This window comes from Leopardus geoffroyi, chromosome A1 (assembly GCF_018350155.1).
Source record: "Leopardus geoffroyi isolate Oge1 chromosome A1, O.geoffroyi_Oge1_pat1.0, whole genome shotgun sequence".
Lineage (NCBI taxonomy): Eukaryota > Metazoa > Chordata > Mammalia > Carnivora > Felidae > Leopardus > Leopardus geoffroyi.
The window spans coordinates 132,312,201-132,328,854 of NC_059326.1; the positions used below are offsets into that span (position 1 = coordinate 132,312,201).

At 35.7% G+C, this 16,654-nt stretch overlaps 1 protein-coding gene across 10 annotated transcripts in view; it reads right to left on the bottom strand.

Moving 5' to 3' along the window:
- Positions 1–16,654, bottom strand: part of ADAMTS6 (ADAM metallopeptidase with thrombospondin type 1 motif 6) — a 321,406-nt gene that overhangs the window by 108,254 nt on the left and 196,498 nt on the right. For 8 of the 10 annotated variants that reach the window (XR_006716243.1, XM_045494539.1, XM_045494563.1 and 5 more), the window contains 3 exons: positions 16,126–16,233; positions 4,645–4,790; positions 2,499–2,562 (listed from right to left, as the gene is read on the bottom strand). Coding sequence is in view for 9 of the 10 variants with exons in the window: in XM_045494539.1 (XP_045350495.1) it covers positions 2,499–2,562; positions 4,645–4,790; positions 16,126–16,233 (318 nt within the window). In the remaining variant the exon portion in view is untranslated. The remainder of the gene's footprint in view (positions 1–2,498; positions 2,563–4,644; positions 4,791–16,125; positions 16,234–16,654) is intronic. The other 2 variants (XM_045494590.1, XM_045494585.1) reach the window with 2 other exon arrangements.

Below are 16,654 nucleotides of genomic sequence, written 5' to 3' on the forward strand. Positions count from 1 at the left end.
GCTGGTAACTTGAAATGGTTATTATAAATGAAGGTACAAGTAATTGCTTCAAGATGCAAATTTAACATAGAAGTAAATATGATCAATAAGCTACTTTTTTGGAAGTATGTATGAGGGGTAATAGAGCAGGGTAAGGAAGATTAGGAGTCCCAGGGTTGTAAGGAGCAGGGAAGGATGCAGTTTTAAATGTGGTATTCAGGCTAGGCCTCATTGAGAAGGTGACAGTTGAATAAAAGTGAGGTAAGGGAGTCATGTATGTAGATATTTTGGGAGAAGAGTCCATAAGATAAAGGAAACAAGCAATGCAAAAGTACTAAAGGCGGGAGCATGCCTGGTGTGTACAAGGAAGGTGGCTAGAGCAGAGCTATTGAGGAGGAAGGAGGAAGAGATTAGTTTAGAAAAGTAATGGAAGGCTAGATTGTATAGTCTTTGCAGGCCTTTGTAAGGACTTTGCATTTAAGTAAAATGGGGAGCCCCTGAAAGGTTTTGAGTAAAGGATATAATCTAACTCACTCAGTTTCTTATATATTGAGAACTGTAGGGAACAAAAGTAGCAATGGCAAATCCACTGAAAAAGCTCTTCAGAGAAATCCAGTGCAAAAAAGAGTGGTAGCAGTGGAGGCAGTGAGAACTAGTCAGATCTAGGATATATCATGAAGGGAAAGCCAGTGCGATTTCCTGAAGGATTGGGTATGAGCTGTGAGAGAATGGAATCAAGAATGACTCAAAAGAAAAAAAGAAAAAAAAAGAAAAGAAAGAAAAAAATGGCAGATGGAATTGACATCTGAGATGGGGGAGGTATAGGTATGTGGAAATGTTTTAGAGAGAGCATTTGGGCATGGTAAATATTAGATGTCTATTAAAAGTTTAATCAACGGTAAGATAGGAGTCTGGAATCCATAAAAGAAGTCTGGGCTAAAAATAGAAATTTGAGGGTCAAATGGCGTATGAATGCTGTCAAAAATAATGAAACTGGATGAGATCACCAAGGTAAATATTAGTAGTGTACAAAAAAAGGCCAATGACTAGATTCTGGATACCCTAAGAGGTCAGAGAAGAGTAAGAACCAGCGAAGGAGAATGAGAAAAAACAAGTAGAAAAAGAAAAGGACAACCAAAAAGTTGTAGTGTTATGGAAGCCTAGTGACTATCAAGTAAGATGAACACTGAGGACTGACTATTGGATTTAGCAACATGTAAGTCATCTGTGACTTGAACAGAGCATTTTAAAAAATGTTTTATTTATTTTTGAGAGAGAGAAAGAGAGAGTGCCAGTGGGGGGAGGGGCAGAGAAAGGAGACACAGAATTTGAAGCAAGCTCCAGACTCTGAGCTGTCAGCACAGAGCCTGATGTGGGGCTCGAACTCACAAGCTGTGAGATCATGACCTGAGCCAAAGTCGGACACTTAACTGAATGAGCCACCCAGGTACTCCAGACAAGAGCATTTTTAGTAGAATGATGGAGGCAAAGATCTGACAAGAACAATTTTAGGAAAAAATTAGAAGAGGAATTGGATATGGAAGTACATAGTTCTTTTAAGGAATATTGTTTCAAAAGGAAGAAAAACATGGTTAAAGAACCGGCAGATTTTTTGTTTTTGTTCTTTTAAGACAGGAGAAATAACAGCGTGTTTGTATGTTTATGGAAAATTCCAGAAGAGATGATATTGGAAAAATATCCACATATTTTGAAATAACCAAGAATTAAGATAGGAATAGAGTTGGAGAGCATGACAGTGAGGAATAGTGTGCAATAGTCTGATGGTGTGAAATTAAAAGGTGTGGCTTTCACATAAGAGGGAGGGAGAATCATCCGAAAGGAGAAATGAAATATAAAAGCATAGTCAATCTACTTTCACTCATTCAAGAGTTAAGGATGAAAACAACTTTAAAAGGTTAAAGTTTATTGTAAGTATCTTTAGAGGACAGTCAGTTTCCATTAGAACAACAAAGTGAAGAGAAGGAAAATTGAGAGACATCGGAATGTAAGGACTTTTGCTGCTGATGGATCTTGAATTCCTAAGGGCACAGAAGTTTCAAAAGTTGGGCAGAGATAGGTAACAGAAGATGTGATATGCAGAACTTTTTGGAATTGGAGGGCAAGACATGGGGAATGATGTGGGAATCTGGGGTTTCTTAAAGTGGCAAACACAAAGTAGGATCAAGGGTATAATAAGATTAATCCTGGTGGACTCAGGAAAGATAGTGGGAGCAAAGGTGTGAGTGTTGGGGGAATAAGACATTTTGGGGGACCTATGACTCTCTCTTAGTACCTATTGGAGAAGATTGTATTTGCCCTTCATGCTGGAGCTTTCCCTAGTTCCCTGTTGATGGAATTGCTGGACCTGAGGTTGGTTCCATTCACTATTAACAACTTGAAAAATTCATGTGACCTTCATACACATGGATTTATGATCAAATAGCTTCCAGTTTTAAAAATTTCCCTGCTCTAGGGGAAATGTAAGCTAATTTTTCATAGCAAAGTTTGGTTTTACTTACATCTGTGTTACAGGAGCGATACCGTTTCCTTTCCCCAAGGCAATATTTTCCACCTCCTGAAGGTCTGAAAACACATTTTGTTTAACATGTGAATATATCTGTCTACAGAAAGAGTACATATATTGCTTGACAAAAACATATTAGCATTTATTTTAAGAAAATACAAAATTTGACATTTTATTAGTTATTAAAATAATAGTCATGCTGGTGATTGTTAACAATGATGATTATGGTTGTTGAACATAAAACTTAAGTCAGTTTGCTATGAAAAGCTTTTTAGGACTCTTAATTGTCATGATTTACATTAGGAAGAAAATGCAATTAAATAAATTTATTTTCTAATTATCATAGTAAGCAGGTGCTCAGTTCAACAGTGAGTTTAAAACTCACTTATAATGAAAAGCCATTTGAATCTTATTCAACAAAAGCCATATATAATCTGATGCTATTTGTTCACCACGTAGGAAGTGGTAAGTTTACTATTTTTTCCAAACTACAAACAAGAGCATACTAAATTAGTCTCTGGAAATAGCTGTAGTTCAAAGTAAATAATGCAGAAATGAATTTCTATCTCACTATATGAAGTTTGAAAAATTACATCTCAAAACAAGATGGCTTTGCATTATATAAATACTGCATATGACACTCACAGTAATGAAAAAGTAAGATGCCCAATATTTGATTTACATAAATTAATTTTTAAAGTATTTAACATTAGGTAAAGCCATATGCTATTATTCAGGAATCCTATTTCGAATGGCAAAGCTAACTTCTTTTATAAATATCTGAGTATATTACTTTTTATCATAGAATTTGATAGTTTTGTTTATTAATTACAGTAGCCCGCAGTTGAACTTAGGTAATTATTCTGTACTTGTTTGAGAAAAGATCAAGTATAATTATAATTTTGGCTAACTGGTAATCAATGGAATAAAGTTACATGTTAATATATTTTGAATACCAGAGAATACTGACTCTAAGAAAGAAGAGAAATGGCCCCGTCTAAATCAGCTTGGGAGAAATAGGTTGATCAGACAAAAACAAGGGCGTGGGGATGGTGGTAGCATGACTGATTTATGAGTGGGTGACAGTGAGCTCTGTTTAGCAGGAAGATAATAATGGAAAGAAAGCTGGAGAATGGAAACACAGAAACTAGTGTAAAAGGAAATAATTTCAAGCTGAAAAGAATAAAAAAGAAGAAAAGAGACGTTCAGAGGAGGAACCAAAGAGAGGGATCCTGAAGTAAAAAGAGAAAATTAAAAATTAAAGCAACTTTTACCCCAGGAAGGAGAAAAAAGCAGAAGTAATATAACGCCATGCTGCACCAAACGTTAGTTGGGAAAGGAGGCCTGCAACCTGAGCTCTAGACAAAAATGGGAGCACTTGATATGCAGCAGCTAAGGAGAAGTTTAGTTTCTGGGTGGACAGGAAAGTCCAACTGGGGGACTCTAGTCCACCTGTAATGGGCACTAGCGGGAGGGAGAGGCAATTCAGCTACCAGAGAATACTGATGGGGCTGGCCTTACGCCAGGGGACTCTGACTGGAGAAAAGGAGTGGTGGGAGAGGAGCAGTCCAACCTGCATGAAACAGTCACGGGGAGAAAAGTGGTGGCAGCTCCGGAAGATGATTAATAGGGGCATGTGAATGGAAACTATTTTAACACATGGGCAGTATTCTTTTCATTGTGATTTGTGATGCGAATCAAGGCATTTCAACCCTTGAAGTGCTCTCATTGGTCCTTTTAATACTAATGTAGCAGTAATAATTTTATGTGACATGTGAAAAGACCTTAGGTTTCCTGGGAATAATGGTAATGTAGCTAAGACCAGACCTGGATTCATCCATAATTCAGTAGTTTTCAGAGGAGGAAACCTATCTGATTATTACTAGATTAAAAGTCTGGCTATACCTGGGATAGATACACAATGCTATTCTTTTTTATTTTTAGTTACACAGTAAGGGGGTGGGGGGAAAAAGAAAGTCTGTCTAACAAGGCTCTTCCACTTCTCTGTGCCTATTGCTTGTTCAGAAGACAAACACTTGGCTCACTAGTGAAACGTTTTTACAGATAACATGTGAAACCACAGCTTTGAATCAATTCCAACTGTGTCTTTTTGTTGGCTCCGGCTTACTTTAGCTACTTACGCTGGACTGTCACAGTGTCTTAGGGATGAGGAGACGCCTCCCCCGCAGGTTCTGCTGCACTCTCCCCATAGTGACCAGGGACCCCAGCCCCCATCTATGCTCTGGGGCCAAGTGCCAAAAGGAACACAATCTCCCTGATAACACCACTGCAAGATTTCACAGAAAACACAGAATTAGCTTTTAGGCAGATAGAGCTATCAGGTTAGAAATACATAAGGGTCCGGCAATGATCAATTACAGGCATTAGCATTCTCCAATAGATAACAGACTGAGAGTTCTTTAACTGTGTTTAGACGATGGCAAAGGTGCATGTGATTTGCAAATTATCTTTAGCTAGGCAATGATTTATACATCTCTAACATGTACCAGGAGTCTAGAAAACTTGACTTTACTTCCTTTTTCCTTATTTCTCTGCCTCCAGAATCCTAGTGTTTCTCATTAAAGAGACCTCAAAAGTCTTTTTTAAGATATTTTAGTATTAAATTTTTTTTCTTTTTATTCCACTATTATTAGACTCATGGAATGATAACGCAATATGGAAAGTTCCCCAGTAAGGAATTTTTATGACGGTAATTGCTTTTACATTAAAAAAAAAAAAAAAAAAAAAAAAAAAGAAAGAAAGAAAAAAAGAAAGAAAAAAAAAGGCTGGTTGAGGCTACAATAGTAAAAGAATGTGTTGTGGCATTTCATCTACATGAGTCCTGCAGACATAATAAAAGTAATGCCAAGATACTAGGGACAGGGTACAAAAAACTCTAACATACACTGCCTAGCCATGTGTATACAGCACTGCATGAACATGTGTACTGGAATTCTTTCAGCTTTACTCTGCACTAAACCACACATACTGCATGTAAGTAGAAAGCCAGGAATAATTTATCGAGACGTAGACATCACATAATCAGCTCATAACTCTAACATGATAAATCTTATTTGCAGAATATGGTAAAAATGAAATCTTTTTTTTTAAGCCAAGCATGTCTAGGCTTTTATTGGTGCGTTTTTCTTAAGTATCAAATTTTGACAAACCAACCTGGTGCTGTGAATGTCATTTTTTTTATATGAATGATAAAAAACATTATTAGAATAACTATCAGTAATATCAGATACACAAAAAATCAACTTTATATTAAAATATGAAAGGGGGCGCCTGGGTGGCGCAGTCGGTTAAGCGTCCGACTTCAGCCAGGTCACGATCTCGCGGTCCGGGAGTTCGAGCCCCGCATCAGGCTCTGGGCTGATGGCTCAGAGCCTGGAGCCTGTTTCCGATTCTGTGTCTCCCTCTCTCTCTGTCCCTCCCCCGTTCATGCTCTGTCTCTCTCTGTCCCAAAAATAAATAAACGTTGAAAAAAAAAAAAAAAAAGAGAAAAAAAATATGAAGGTATTATAATATGCAATGCTTAGAAAGTAATCAGTTTATTACATTGTTTCCATATATCTGGAATTTTTTCACTTTTCACCATTCCATGGCTGCCACCTTAGATGAAATAGGCAAATGGAATAGATTCTTACCTGGTCTCTGTGGCTCTACTTTTTTTGTACCTATAATCAACCCATTCTCTAGTAAGCACTTCAAGAGAGCTCTTTTCAAAACGTTATCACATCATGTCACTTTTTGCTTAAACAATTGCACTAGTTTCCTGCCTCCCTTAACTCTGGTCAGAAGTGGCCTTTGTGACTCCTGCCTCCTTCTCCAGTCTTATTCTCTCTTGCACAGACTGGTTCAGACCACTGCAATCTTTTATTTTCCTCAATATACTAAGTTTGTTCCCTCTTTTGGGCATTTGCATTTGCTGGTCCTTCTGGGAATATTCTTCTCCTAATTACTTATGTTGCTGTCTTCTCATCATTTGGTCTCAAGGTCAAGCGTCCTTTCATCAGAGAGGTCTTTCCTTGACCACTTTTATTCTGAAGATGGGGTACCTCCCCACCCTCTTTCACCCTCCCCTCCTCCAACTCCAGACTGTAATAAAGATTACAGCCTCCTGTTTTAGTTCCCTCTTACCACTTAACACATTTTAAATTACTCTTTATTTTTCAAATTACTTCTTTAGTATTTTTCCTTTGTCATTAGTATGTAAAACCAGGAAATGCACATGTGGGTATTTATTTATTTAAAAAAAATATGAGCATTGTATAATATTCATTTTAGGCAATTCATCCATGCTTTTTTTTTTTCTTTTTTCATCTATGCTTTGAAGGGGAAAGTTCAGCAACATATCTAAGCCCACAAATGACCAAGTTATTTGAGCAAAATATATCCTGAGAGGCAGGATAGCATGATGGTTGAGGACTGAGACCTGAATAAGAACTGAGATACTAAGTAAGTAATTTCATTTGTCTGCACCTGAGCTTTTTCATAAATAAAAAGGTAAATAATAATAAAGCCTATAGCATGGCAGATTAAATAAAGATAATGTGAAGAACCTGGTACATGGGGTGTAGAAAGTATCTGATACATGGAAAGAGTTCTGTAAATGCTAGTAACCACTGGGCAAGTTGCTTAATTTCTCTGGATCTCCATTTTCTTATCTGTAAAATGCGAACAATAACACCATCTATCTAGTAGGGCACATAAAGTGAGTAGAGTAATGGTTAATTCATATCAAACCTTCAATATGCTAAATTAGCTAATATTACTGTTAAAATGAAGTGCTCACATGTAGGAACGAGGTTTTTGCTACTTGCCGAGATCTAAATGTGGTGTGAATGGCACTCATAACCTTCCGAAATCCTAGAGAAAGCTAAGTTCCTGCCCTGATGATGATACTAAATTCTTGTAAGGCCACACAAATCTTCCACAATGCAGAAAGAAATCAACAGGCACACTTTGGAAGATTTGTTTCTCTCCACAGATGTACATTTATCTCTTCCAAAGTTGATGGCTCTGAGCATTTTTAAAAAATTTGTTGAGGGTGCCTGAGTGGCTCAGTTGGTTGACTGACTGGCTTTGGCTCAGGTCATGATCTCACGGTTCATGGGTTTGAGCCTGCGTCAGGCTCTGTACTGACAGCATGGAGCCTGGAACCTGCTTCTATTCTGTATCTCCCTCTTTCTCTGCCTCTCCTCTGCTCATGCTCTCTCCCTCTGTTTTTCTCTCCAAAATAAATAAACATTAAAAAAATTAAAATAAATTTGCTTTATAAAAATTTGTTGAATTTTTAATATTCTTTATTTGAAAACATTATTTGAACTAAAGAGACAAAAACAAAAACAGTTGACCCATATCTCCCACCCCTGACCCCTACCTCTGGCAAACACCAAACTATTCTCTGTATCTATGAGCCTGTTTTTAAAGAAATATACATATATATTAAATATATATCATTATATAGCAATAAATATGCTATTTAAATTTAATTAAAATTTAAATTTCAGTTCCTCAGCCACATTTCTAGGGCTCCATAGTCACATATGGCTAGTGGCTACTATGTTGGACAGAGCAGATATAGAGCATTTCTATCATCATAGAATATTCCATTAGAAATGCTGAATGTCTAGAACAGTGCCTAGCATGTAGTAGTCATACAATAAAAATTTATTGAATAAATACATTAGTTAAATTATAGAATTCTTTGTCCTATTCTGGACCACATGTCCAGATCCTTACTACATGTAAGTAAGGGAACTAGAGATACTGGCGGATAAAAAAATGTCAATTTCATCTTTCTTTCCATGATAATTGCACTCAGTCTATTTTTAGTAGTTGTAATAACATAAAGGAATCATTGAGAGAAGTGCTGGGTAATTAATTTTCATTTGTCCATAAAAAAATTAGGCAAGAGAGAGAAAAATCTGATTGGCTAGAAGGCAGAACATTCTGACCCTAAGTCTAATAAATATTAAAGTAGGACATAAAGAAAAATGGTTAGTTTTGGGCAATGGGAATTGCTACGAAGAAAAAAAAATCATAGGTCCAAAACGGTGAACCAGAGGTAGTGGCTGATAATACAGTACCAACCCTGGGAGAAGGGCAACTAAAAATAATGTACACTTGAGAGACAGAAAATATTTCAGTTGCCAGTGTACAGCATGCTTAATTGATTTTGAAGACCAACCATTTGTATAATGATATACCAATTGTGTTAGGCCTTCACCTATACAAAATTCACAATTTGGGCCAAATAATCTCTAGTTTTGCATTTTTGTTATTACAAGTAGTTGTGTATACAGAGTGAGAAAGAGACAGCAGGGGAGAGGGGCAGAGGGAGAGAGAGAATGAATCTTAACCCGGCTCCACACTCAGTGTGAAGCCCAATGTGGGGCTCAATCCCATGACCCTGGAATCATGACCTAAGCCAAAATAGAGAGTCAGATGGACACTCAACTGACTGAGCCACCCAGGCACCCCATGTAATAATATTTATGCCTGAATTTATTTTTCTATGAGAATAACTAGCAACGTATTATTGATTTTTCCCCCATGGAAAAATTCCAAATCTTAAAATTTACCTATTTTTCAAGTTGGAAGTTTAGCATTATTGATATCAAATAATACTCAAACTTTACTGTGCATTTATTTTATATAATCACAGAGCTACATCTAAAGCTCAGAGGGACTTTGAAATTGATGTGTAAGCACTTCAGTTTTTTCATATGAGGAAACTAGAACCTTAAGGAGGCTGACTTGCCCATGGTCACTTATGGGCAGATAAGAAATTATCTGTTCAAAAATATACAAAAATCAATGGGAAAAAACCCAACTGTTGGTATAGGATTACATATTTGAAGTATATTATAGTATTAAAGAATATTGGACTATCTTTACTTCATATAATACAAAAAAACTACAGATAAGCACTCTCAGCTGCAAGTGTACAAACCCATGTTATTTTTCAGAACTATTTGAGCATTCTTATAAATTATAGTTTAAAAAACTTTATCTTTTGTATTCTTCAGAGGAGAGAGAAATTGTGAATGCTACAAGAATACCAAAAGATGTAGGTTCCAAAGTATTTAATAATACTGTTATTCATATTTCCTGGATGCTCACAAAATGTAGGACATGGAAAGAAGTCACATAAAGTCTCTTGTTTTCCTTTTAAAACTTATTCTTATGGTAAAAGACAAACACAATATTCAGTTTGTTGGACGCTCCTCAGTTCTCATCATTAATTAATACCTACAGAGCCACAGTATTTCATAAGTGGCTTACTAGAACCTTTACTGTATAAATTCATGTTATTGAATTGTATCTATTCCATGGAGTTATAATAGACAATTGTATCAGAAAGTTAAATAACAAATATTAATGGCTAAAAAATGAAGAACTCAAAATAGCAATATAAGTATCAGTCATTTAGTAGTTGACAAGAGACTAGTGTCTAGCTTAATAACTAGTTAACAACTTAGTTAATTGGTTAACAAGTTAACAACTACAGTCTGTGTGCATTCTGTGTTACAAATCTGAGTTCTTACTCTAGTAATATCTTTGGTGCAAAGCAAGTCATTTGTTTCTTCAGATTCCCTAACTATAAAACGGGGACTAATTTTTTGAAATTTCGAAATCCAATGTGGTTTGGATTAGGACAACTATAGAAGTTAGTTCTATGCAGATATGCCCTCAAAGAAATTATAAATCTACCAAAGGATTTGGTTGATTTTGATCTCTGGCAAATGGTCCTTTGAGTTATGTTTAGTTCAATATAGGACTTTTCAGTGATGTTTACTTACAGTAAAGGATCTCTTTGGAATTCTTGCTATTTCTCTGCTCCAGCAGTAGTAAATATCTTGATGTAGTATATAATTTTAGAGAAGGCGCTTATGTAACTTAATAATAAATGCTTTATGAAAACTATGGAACTTCATGTAGATCAAGTTATTTGAGCTAATTTTCCAGATTATTACATTAATATGTACTAAAATTTTAATGTGTGTAACTCATAGGTAATATAACTAGATTACACAAAATAAAGCAATTTGAAGTATATATAAATCCTATAAGCACATAAAGCTGAGAATTTTGAGTGTTGTATTTTCTACTTTTCTTCTTCTTTGTTTGTTTTTTTTTTTTTTTTTTCATCTGAAGATGCTAAACCTGTAAAGCTCTATTTCTACAGGCATAGCATTTTAAACTACAGATGTTAAATATTCAGATGGAGACTAGATCTTTATGCTCAAAGGTTATATCCAATCGAGTGATTTTGGACTATTCTAAATTATCAGTTGTGTTCCTTCAGCCTAAATTTTCTAGATAAATTAGGTAAATTTGGCCTTCTTTTTGCTAATTCAGGCGTGTAAAACCAGATTCGGAAAGGTGATGGAGTGAAACTATCACATTTCAAGAATAAAATATCATATTGCTCATTTTTGTTTTTTACATTCCTTCTAAATAAAATGAATATGTTATTAAAACTATCTAGAAAGACAATCATTCCAGTGAGGCTTTAAAGGTTTTATTAAGAAACACTTAACCATCCTTAAATAACATTTTTTGATATTAGACCACTAAATTTCATGATCTACATCAGGGAATTATGTTCAAACAAGATATACTACAAATCAAACAATCTAAACGAGAATTTGTCAGAATTCAACGAAGGAAAATTTCAAGATGGGTATATACAGTATTTAAAAATATATATACATATGTATTTTTTAATCAGAACCACTTTAGAATGTGATTATGGTAGATCTTGTACCATAGCCAACACTTTGGTCCAGCCAGCATCTGGAATGACAGACCCCTAAGGAAATCCTAAGGTTCTGAAGGAAGTGATATTTGTGACTCAATATGGAACATTCTTCCCAAGTCAGAAAAGTTGAGAATTGGAGCATAGCACTATTAAAAGCCTTATCTTTCCACTGTGCAGGTGTGGGAATGTAAAAAGCTTTTTTTCAGCCCAAATTCTAAATCAGAACTTGTCATCCCATACTATTTAAATTTCTAGAGCAATTGAAAGGACTATTCTTTTTTCACTTCCTATGTTTATAGTTTGGGACCCAGTCAAAACATATTATATTCTACTCTAAGTGAATTAAGATCTAGTGCTACAAATGTCCTATTACATATCTAGTGCTTTAAAGGGGCATATAATAATCTTATTCTAATCCAGCCCTCTGTTTCTCATGCAAAGATAATAGGAATCATTGTCATGTATTCATAAGCCTAAATGCTGGGATATATCTCTAATTGGTCTTTTAGAATCAATAAATGAATCTTTTGGCTATAAGCCAAGTTTTTGAAACCTTTTTGGTCACCATCAGAGTTTGCAAAGATTGAGTTTTGGTTTTCCTAATATCCTGTTCAGTAACAATGCCAACTCTACTATCAAAGTTTTTAGAGTCTAAATCTTTATTATTTTATCATGCATGGCATTCCTCCGATTCCTGTCCAAAGGGCTATTGTTGATGCCATACCTAAGGACATTTCTTTTACCTGAAAGTTATATTGATTGATTTGTAGGAGTGTGACCCATGGACACACAGTACCAGGGCACCGTCTGGGCTCATCAGATTTCCTCCTTTGGTTAATGCTACTGTCCCTGAGTACATCCATTCAGACCATATGGTTCTTATTCAATACTTGAATGGCTTATTCAGGCAAACATCCAATGGCTGTAATAGCGATGTCAGACCCCCCAGGACTCACGCAAAGATCAGTTTTTAATTTTTTGGCCATATTTCTTACTCCATCTGCTAAATGTGCATGGAACAGTTCCCATACTTACATGGAACATTTGTGGAACTGCGCCCCCGGGCAGGGATCCCATATCTTTTGCAGCCAGAATTTGACGAGATCATTGTGGATCCAGTACTCTGGATATGTCTATGCTATCACTTGAGCAGTATTTTTCCCCTCCCCCAAACTTTTTTTTTTCTTTTAAGAAAAAAAGGATTTATTCAAAAAACTATGAGCAGCTTTGGTTTTATCCTGCTGGCTAGACAGGATGTAGGTTTTTTTCTTGTTCCTTCTGAAGAGAGTAGTTTTAAAATTCAGAGTTGAGATCAGAGGTCAGTCATGGGTATTCCATTCATATTTCTCAGACACTCAAACTCATGCTTATACTCTCTGATGCTCATTAGTGCCAGTTAAGACAGTGTGGTGAAGAATTTTCTGCCCACCATCATCTAAGGTTGGAAAATGATGAAATGAATGATGATGCTCTAATAATATACACTAGCACCTTTCCTCTGAAGAAGCCCACTAAAAGCTTACTGATATATTATCTTATTCCATCCTCACAAGATCTCTACGAAATGTGGAAATAGATTTCTCTCATTTTAAAGTGGTGACTGGGGCGCCCGGTTGGCTCAGTCAGTTAAGCGTCCGACTTCAGCTCAGGCCATGATATGATGATTCATGAGTTTAACCCCGTGTCATGCTCTGTGCACTGACCACATGGACCCTGATTGGGATTCTCTTGTTCCCTCTCTCCCTGCCCCTCCTCTGCTCACACTCTGTCTCTCTAAAAATAATAATTAAATAAATAAAGTGGAGTTTCATTATTTTACCAGTTATAACACAATTGTATATTCTTATCTCAGTGTTCTGCCCACAGTTCTTTCTTATTGTAATTCCTGAGAAAACATATTGTTACAGGTAGATAAGTGAAAAATCCATTTAGTATTAAAGGGTAAAATATATTCTTACCACTGATCTCAAGCTCAGTGACTAAGTTTATTCCTGTGACAATAAAAAAAAATTTTTTCTCTGCAAAATTCCCCATCTGAAGGTAAACTAAAATCGGAGGCAGTCTAGAGGGACAAAATTTTCAATTTTCGAATCAGAAAGACCTCGGCCAGGGGTGCCTGACTGGCTTAGTCAGAGGAGCATGTGACTCTTGGTCATGAGTTTCAACCCACATTGGGTGTAGAGATTACTTAAATAAATAAAACTTAAAAAAAAAAAAAAAAAAGAAAGAAAGAAAGAAAGAAAAAAAAAAAAAAGACCTGGTATGGAGGCTCAGCTTTGCTATTAAATTGCTGTGTAATCTTAGGCTCTCATGTCTGAACTTTCCTCATCTGTAAATGGAGCTAAAACAGTACCCACCTCATAGGATTTTTTGCCAATATTAAACAGAACAATTAAGTATCTGACACAGTGTAAATACTTTAAAAATATCCATTACTATCATCATTACCATCATTATTGGTAATGCCAACTATATGTTAATGCCACACAAAGTTGACCAGACTGATTGAAATTTCCACTTTAACTGTTCACTAGCTTTTTACATGGTTGTTCTGGGTCAAATTTCTGATTTCTGGTTTAATTTCCAAATAGATATAGGCTTTAGAGAAAAAATTGCATTTGGCAACAGTAAACATGCTTCCCCTTTATGGAAAAAACAATAACTGAAATCAACAGTAAAAATTCATAAATAAATAACTGGCAAGTACAGTTAGCAAAAAAAAAAAATAAATAAAATAAACAATGTCTCAGTTCCCTTTTCTAGTTCTTTGTATTTTTTTCACTTAATTAAACATGTAGGTTGATCTAGTTCTTTGAAAGCCTCTTCATAAATTCACTGTTAATGATTGAGATAGTTTGAGGGTCTTCTCATAGCGCTCTGTGCTTTTTCTTTCTATGAGTCTGCATATGTATTTGTTCTTTTTATTCATTCATTTAAGATTTGTTAGGGCCATTCTAAAGCTATTGATCTTCCATGTCTCTGAAAGAATGGCTAATGTTTGTTTTGTAGATTCATTTTAGATGGTGAAATCCAACATATTGACTATATGAAACTATGATGTTGTGAATATGAATGATCTCTTGGTACACAGACTTTGCTACACTTACAAAGTTCTTAAACAGTTTTTCATGGAGCCCAAGGCATCCTGTTGAGGCATGTCATGAGGTATGCAAGGGGTTCTTTTAACAAGAATATTTCTTCATATATTCACTGTTAATGATTGAGATAGTTTAAATATGTTTCTACCATATAAAATATAGTGGGATTGAGCTGTGTGTTCTCAGATAGCCACTATTCATGGTTTCCTTACTTGAAGTGATTATATAATTCATCGAATGCTTGTAGCAGGACTCTGAGATGTTTAAAAGAATGAATTCTTTATGCTTGGGATTAAAAAATAAAGTAAAATAAAAAGAGCCATCAGGCTTAGTGATGTGGCCCATGGACTACATCACAAGATTAATAATTAATCAATGGCAATAAAGAGAGAGATTCTCACTGTAAATTCCCCCCCTTACTATTTTGCATTTCTTCTAAGTCCAGACTCATGTAAATTGCTACTTGTCATTGACAAGAGCTGCTGACTCCAAAATAAACCTAGACTGTTGTTTCAAGAATGCAGTTCTTACTATTTTCTATTACTTCAGTGAAAAAAAAAAGAAAGAATTTTTGGTAGTGTGTGAAGGTCCCTGTATTTTTATTGGCTACTTACAAAGTCTCAAAAAAAGATCCTTAATCCTTTAAAAATGACCCTATCAATTCATACATTTAGCACAATTTACCAACATTTCCAAACTCAGCATGGAAAAGCCATCAACATGGCACTAGGTCACGGGTCCTGAATGAAGCCGTCAGCAAGGATTAATAAAACTGTGACAGCTGCCCAACAGCTTTCATTCTTTTTATTTAAACATCAGATGGCAAACTGAAATTCAGTGTAATCTTTGTTGAAAGTACCCCAACATGGAAGAATTCAGAACTGAGAACGGAAGACAGTCGTGGTTATTGTAAATTCAGTATGTAGCAGTAAATTCTAGAATTCACATATATAGCAACTCCTAAACACTTTCAGAAATAGTATAAACTATTCTTATCTGTTTGAACAATTCTTAGTAGTGATATTTTTTGAAAACTAGATGATGAAATTAAAATTATTTAGCTACAATTTCTATGCGCAGAAAAAATGCTTAATTATTCCTGTAATACCAGCCCTTTCTCTCATATTGTAATTTAAAATCAACTCTAGTTTGACTCTAGTTATAAAATCTACTTCCCGGGGCGCCTGGGTGGCGCAGTCGGTTAAGCGTCCGACTTCAGCCAGGTCACGATCTCGTGGGGCGTCGGGCTCTGGGCTGATGGCTCAGAGCCTGGAGCCTGTTTCCGATTCTGTGTCTCCCTCTCTCTCTGCCCCTCCCCCGTTCATGCTCTGTCTCTCTCTGTCCCAAAAATAAAATAAACGTTGAAAAAAAAAATTAAAAAAAAAATCTACTTCTGGATCACATAATTTTCCTGGGAATTATTTATCAGAAAGAAACCTAGACTTATATGACTGAAGAGACTGTATTATATGACTATAAGATTGTTGTTGGGTATTCTGTACAAATATATATGTATACACACAGAAAAGTGTAACTGAGCCAGAAAATAAACAAGCACGGTAATTTGCTGAACACTGTAAGTGTGCAGATACCAGTATGTGTCAATTAACTCCTTAGGCTAGGTATTTACTATTTTCTCAAATACATGTTAAATTAGTATGCATAATTTCCTAGTGGTTCAATACGAACACCAGAAATTGATCAGTTTAGTCTATTTGTCAAAGAGCTAATAAATCATTTCAGCTTACCCCCTTTTCAATATTCCCAGTTTGACAGAGTGTTCCTTCAGCTGCAGGAATACTGTTGGTGACACAGCGGTTGCTTTTGCTGAGACACCACAGCTCTCTACACACTTCCTGGGAAAGAAGGCAAAAGCAAGTTGATCAGAAGTAGAGACTAAAATCATGTTTGCTTCTTCCATAAAATATACCTATGTACACTCAGCATTACTTTAAAAAGACATCCCAGGTGTTTTTCTGCTGTTGAAGCATAAGGGATGAAGACTTTGAAGGCGGTTCTTATGGAAGATGTTACCCATTTTGCAGAGTCATTTAAACATTTTTCTTTATAATCTTATTTTAGTGGACATGCAGAATTTTCAGTAATAAACTGGGGTGTCTGGATGGCTCAGTTGGTAGAGCATGTGCCTCTTGATCTCAGGGTTGCAGGTTTGAGCCCCACTTTTGGTGTAGATACTGCTTAAAGAGAAAATCTTTTTTAAAAATTCTTAAAAAAAAAAGGAAATTTCACTACTATAGAAGAGTAGGGAGAAGGGAT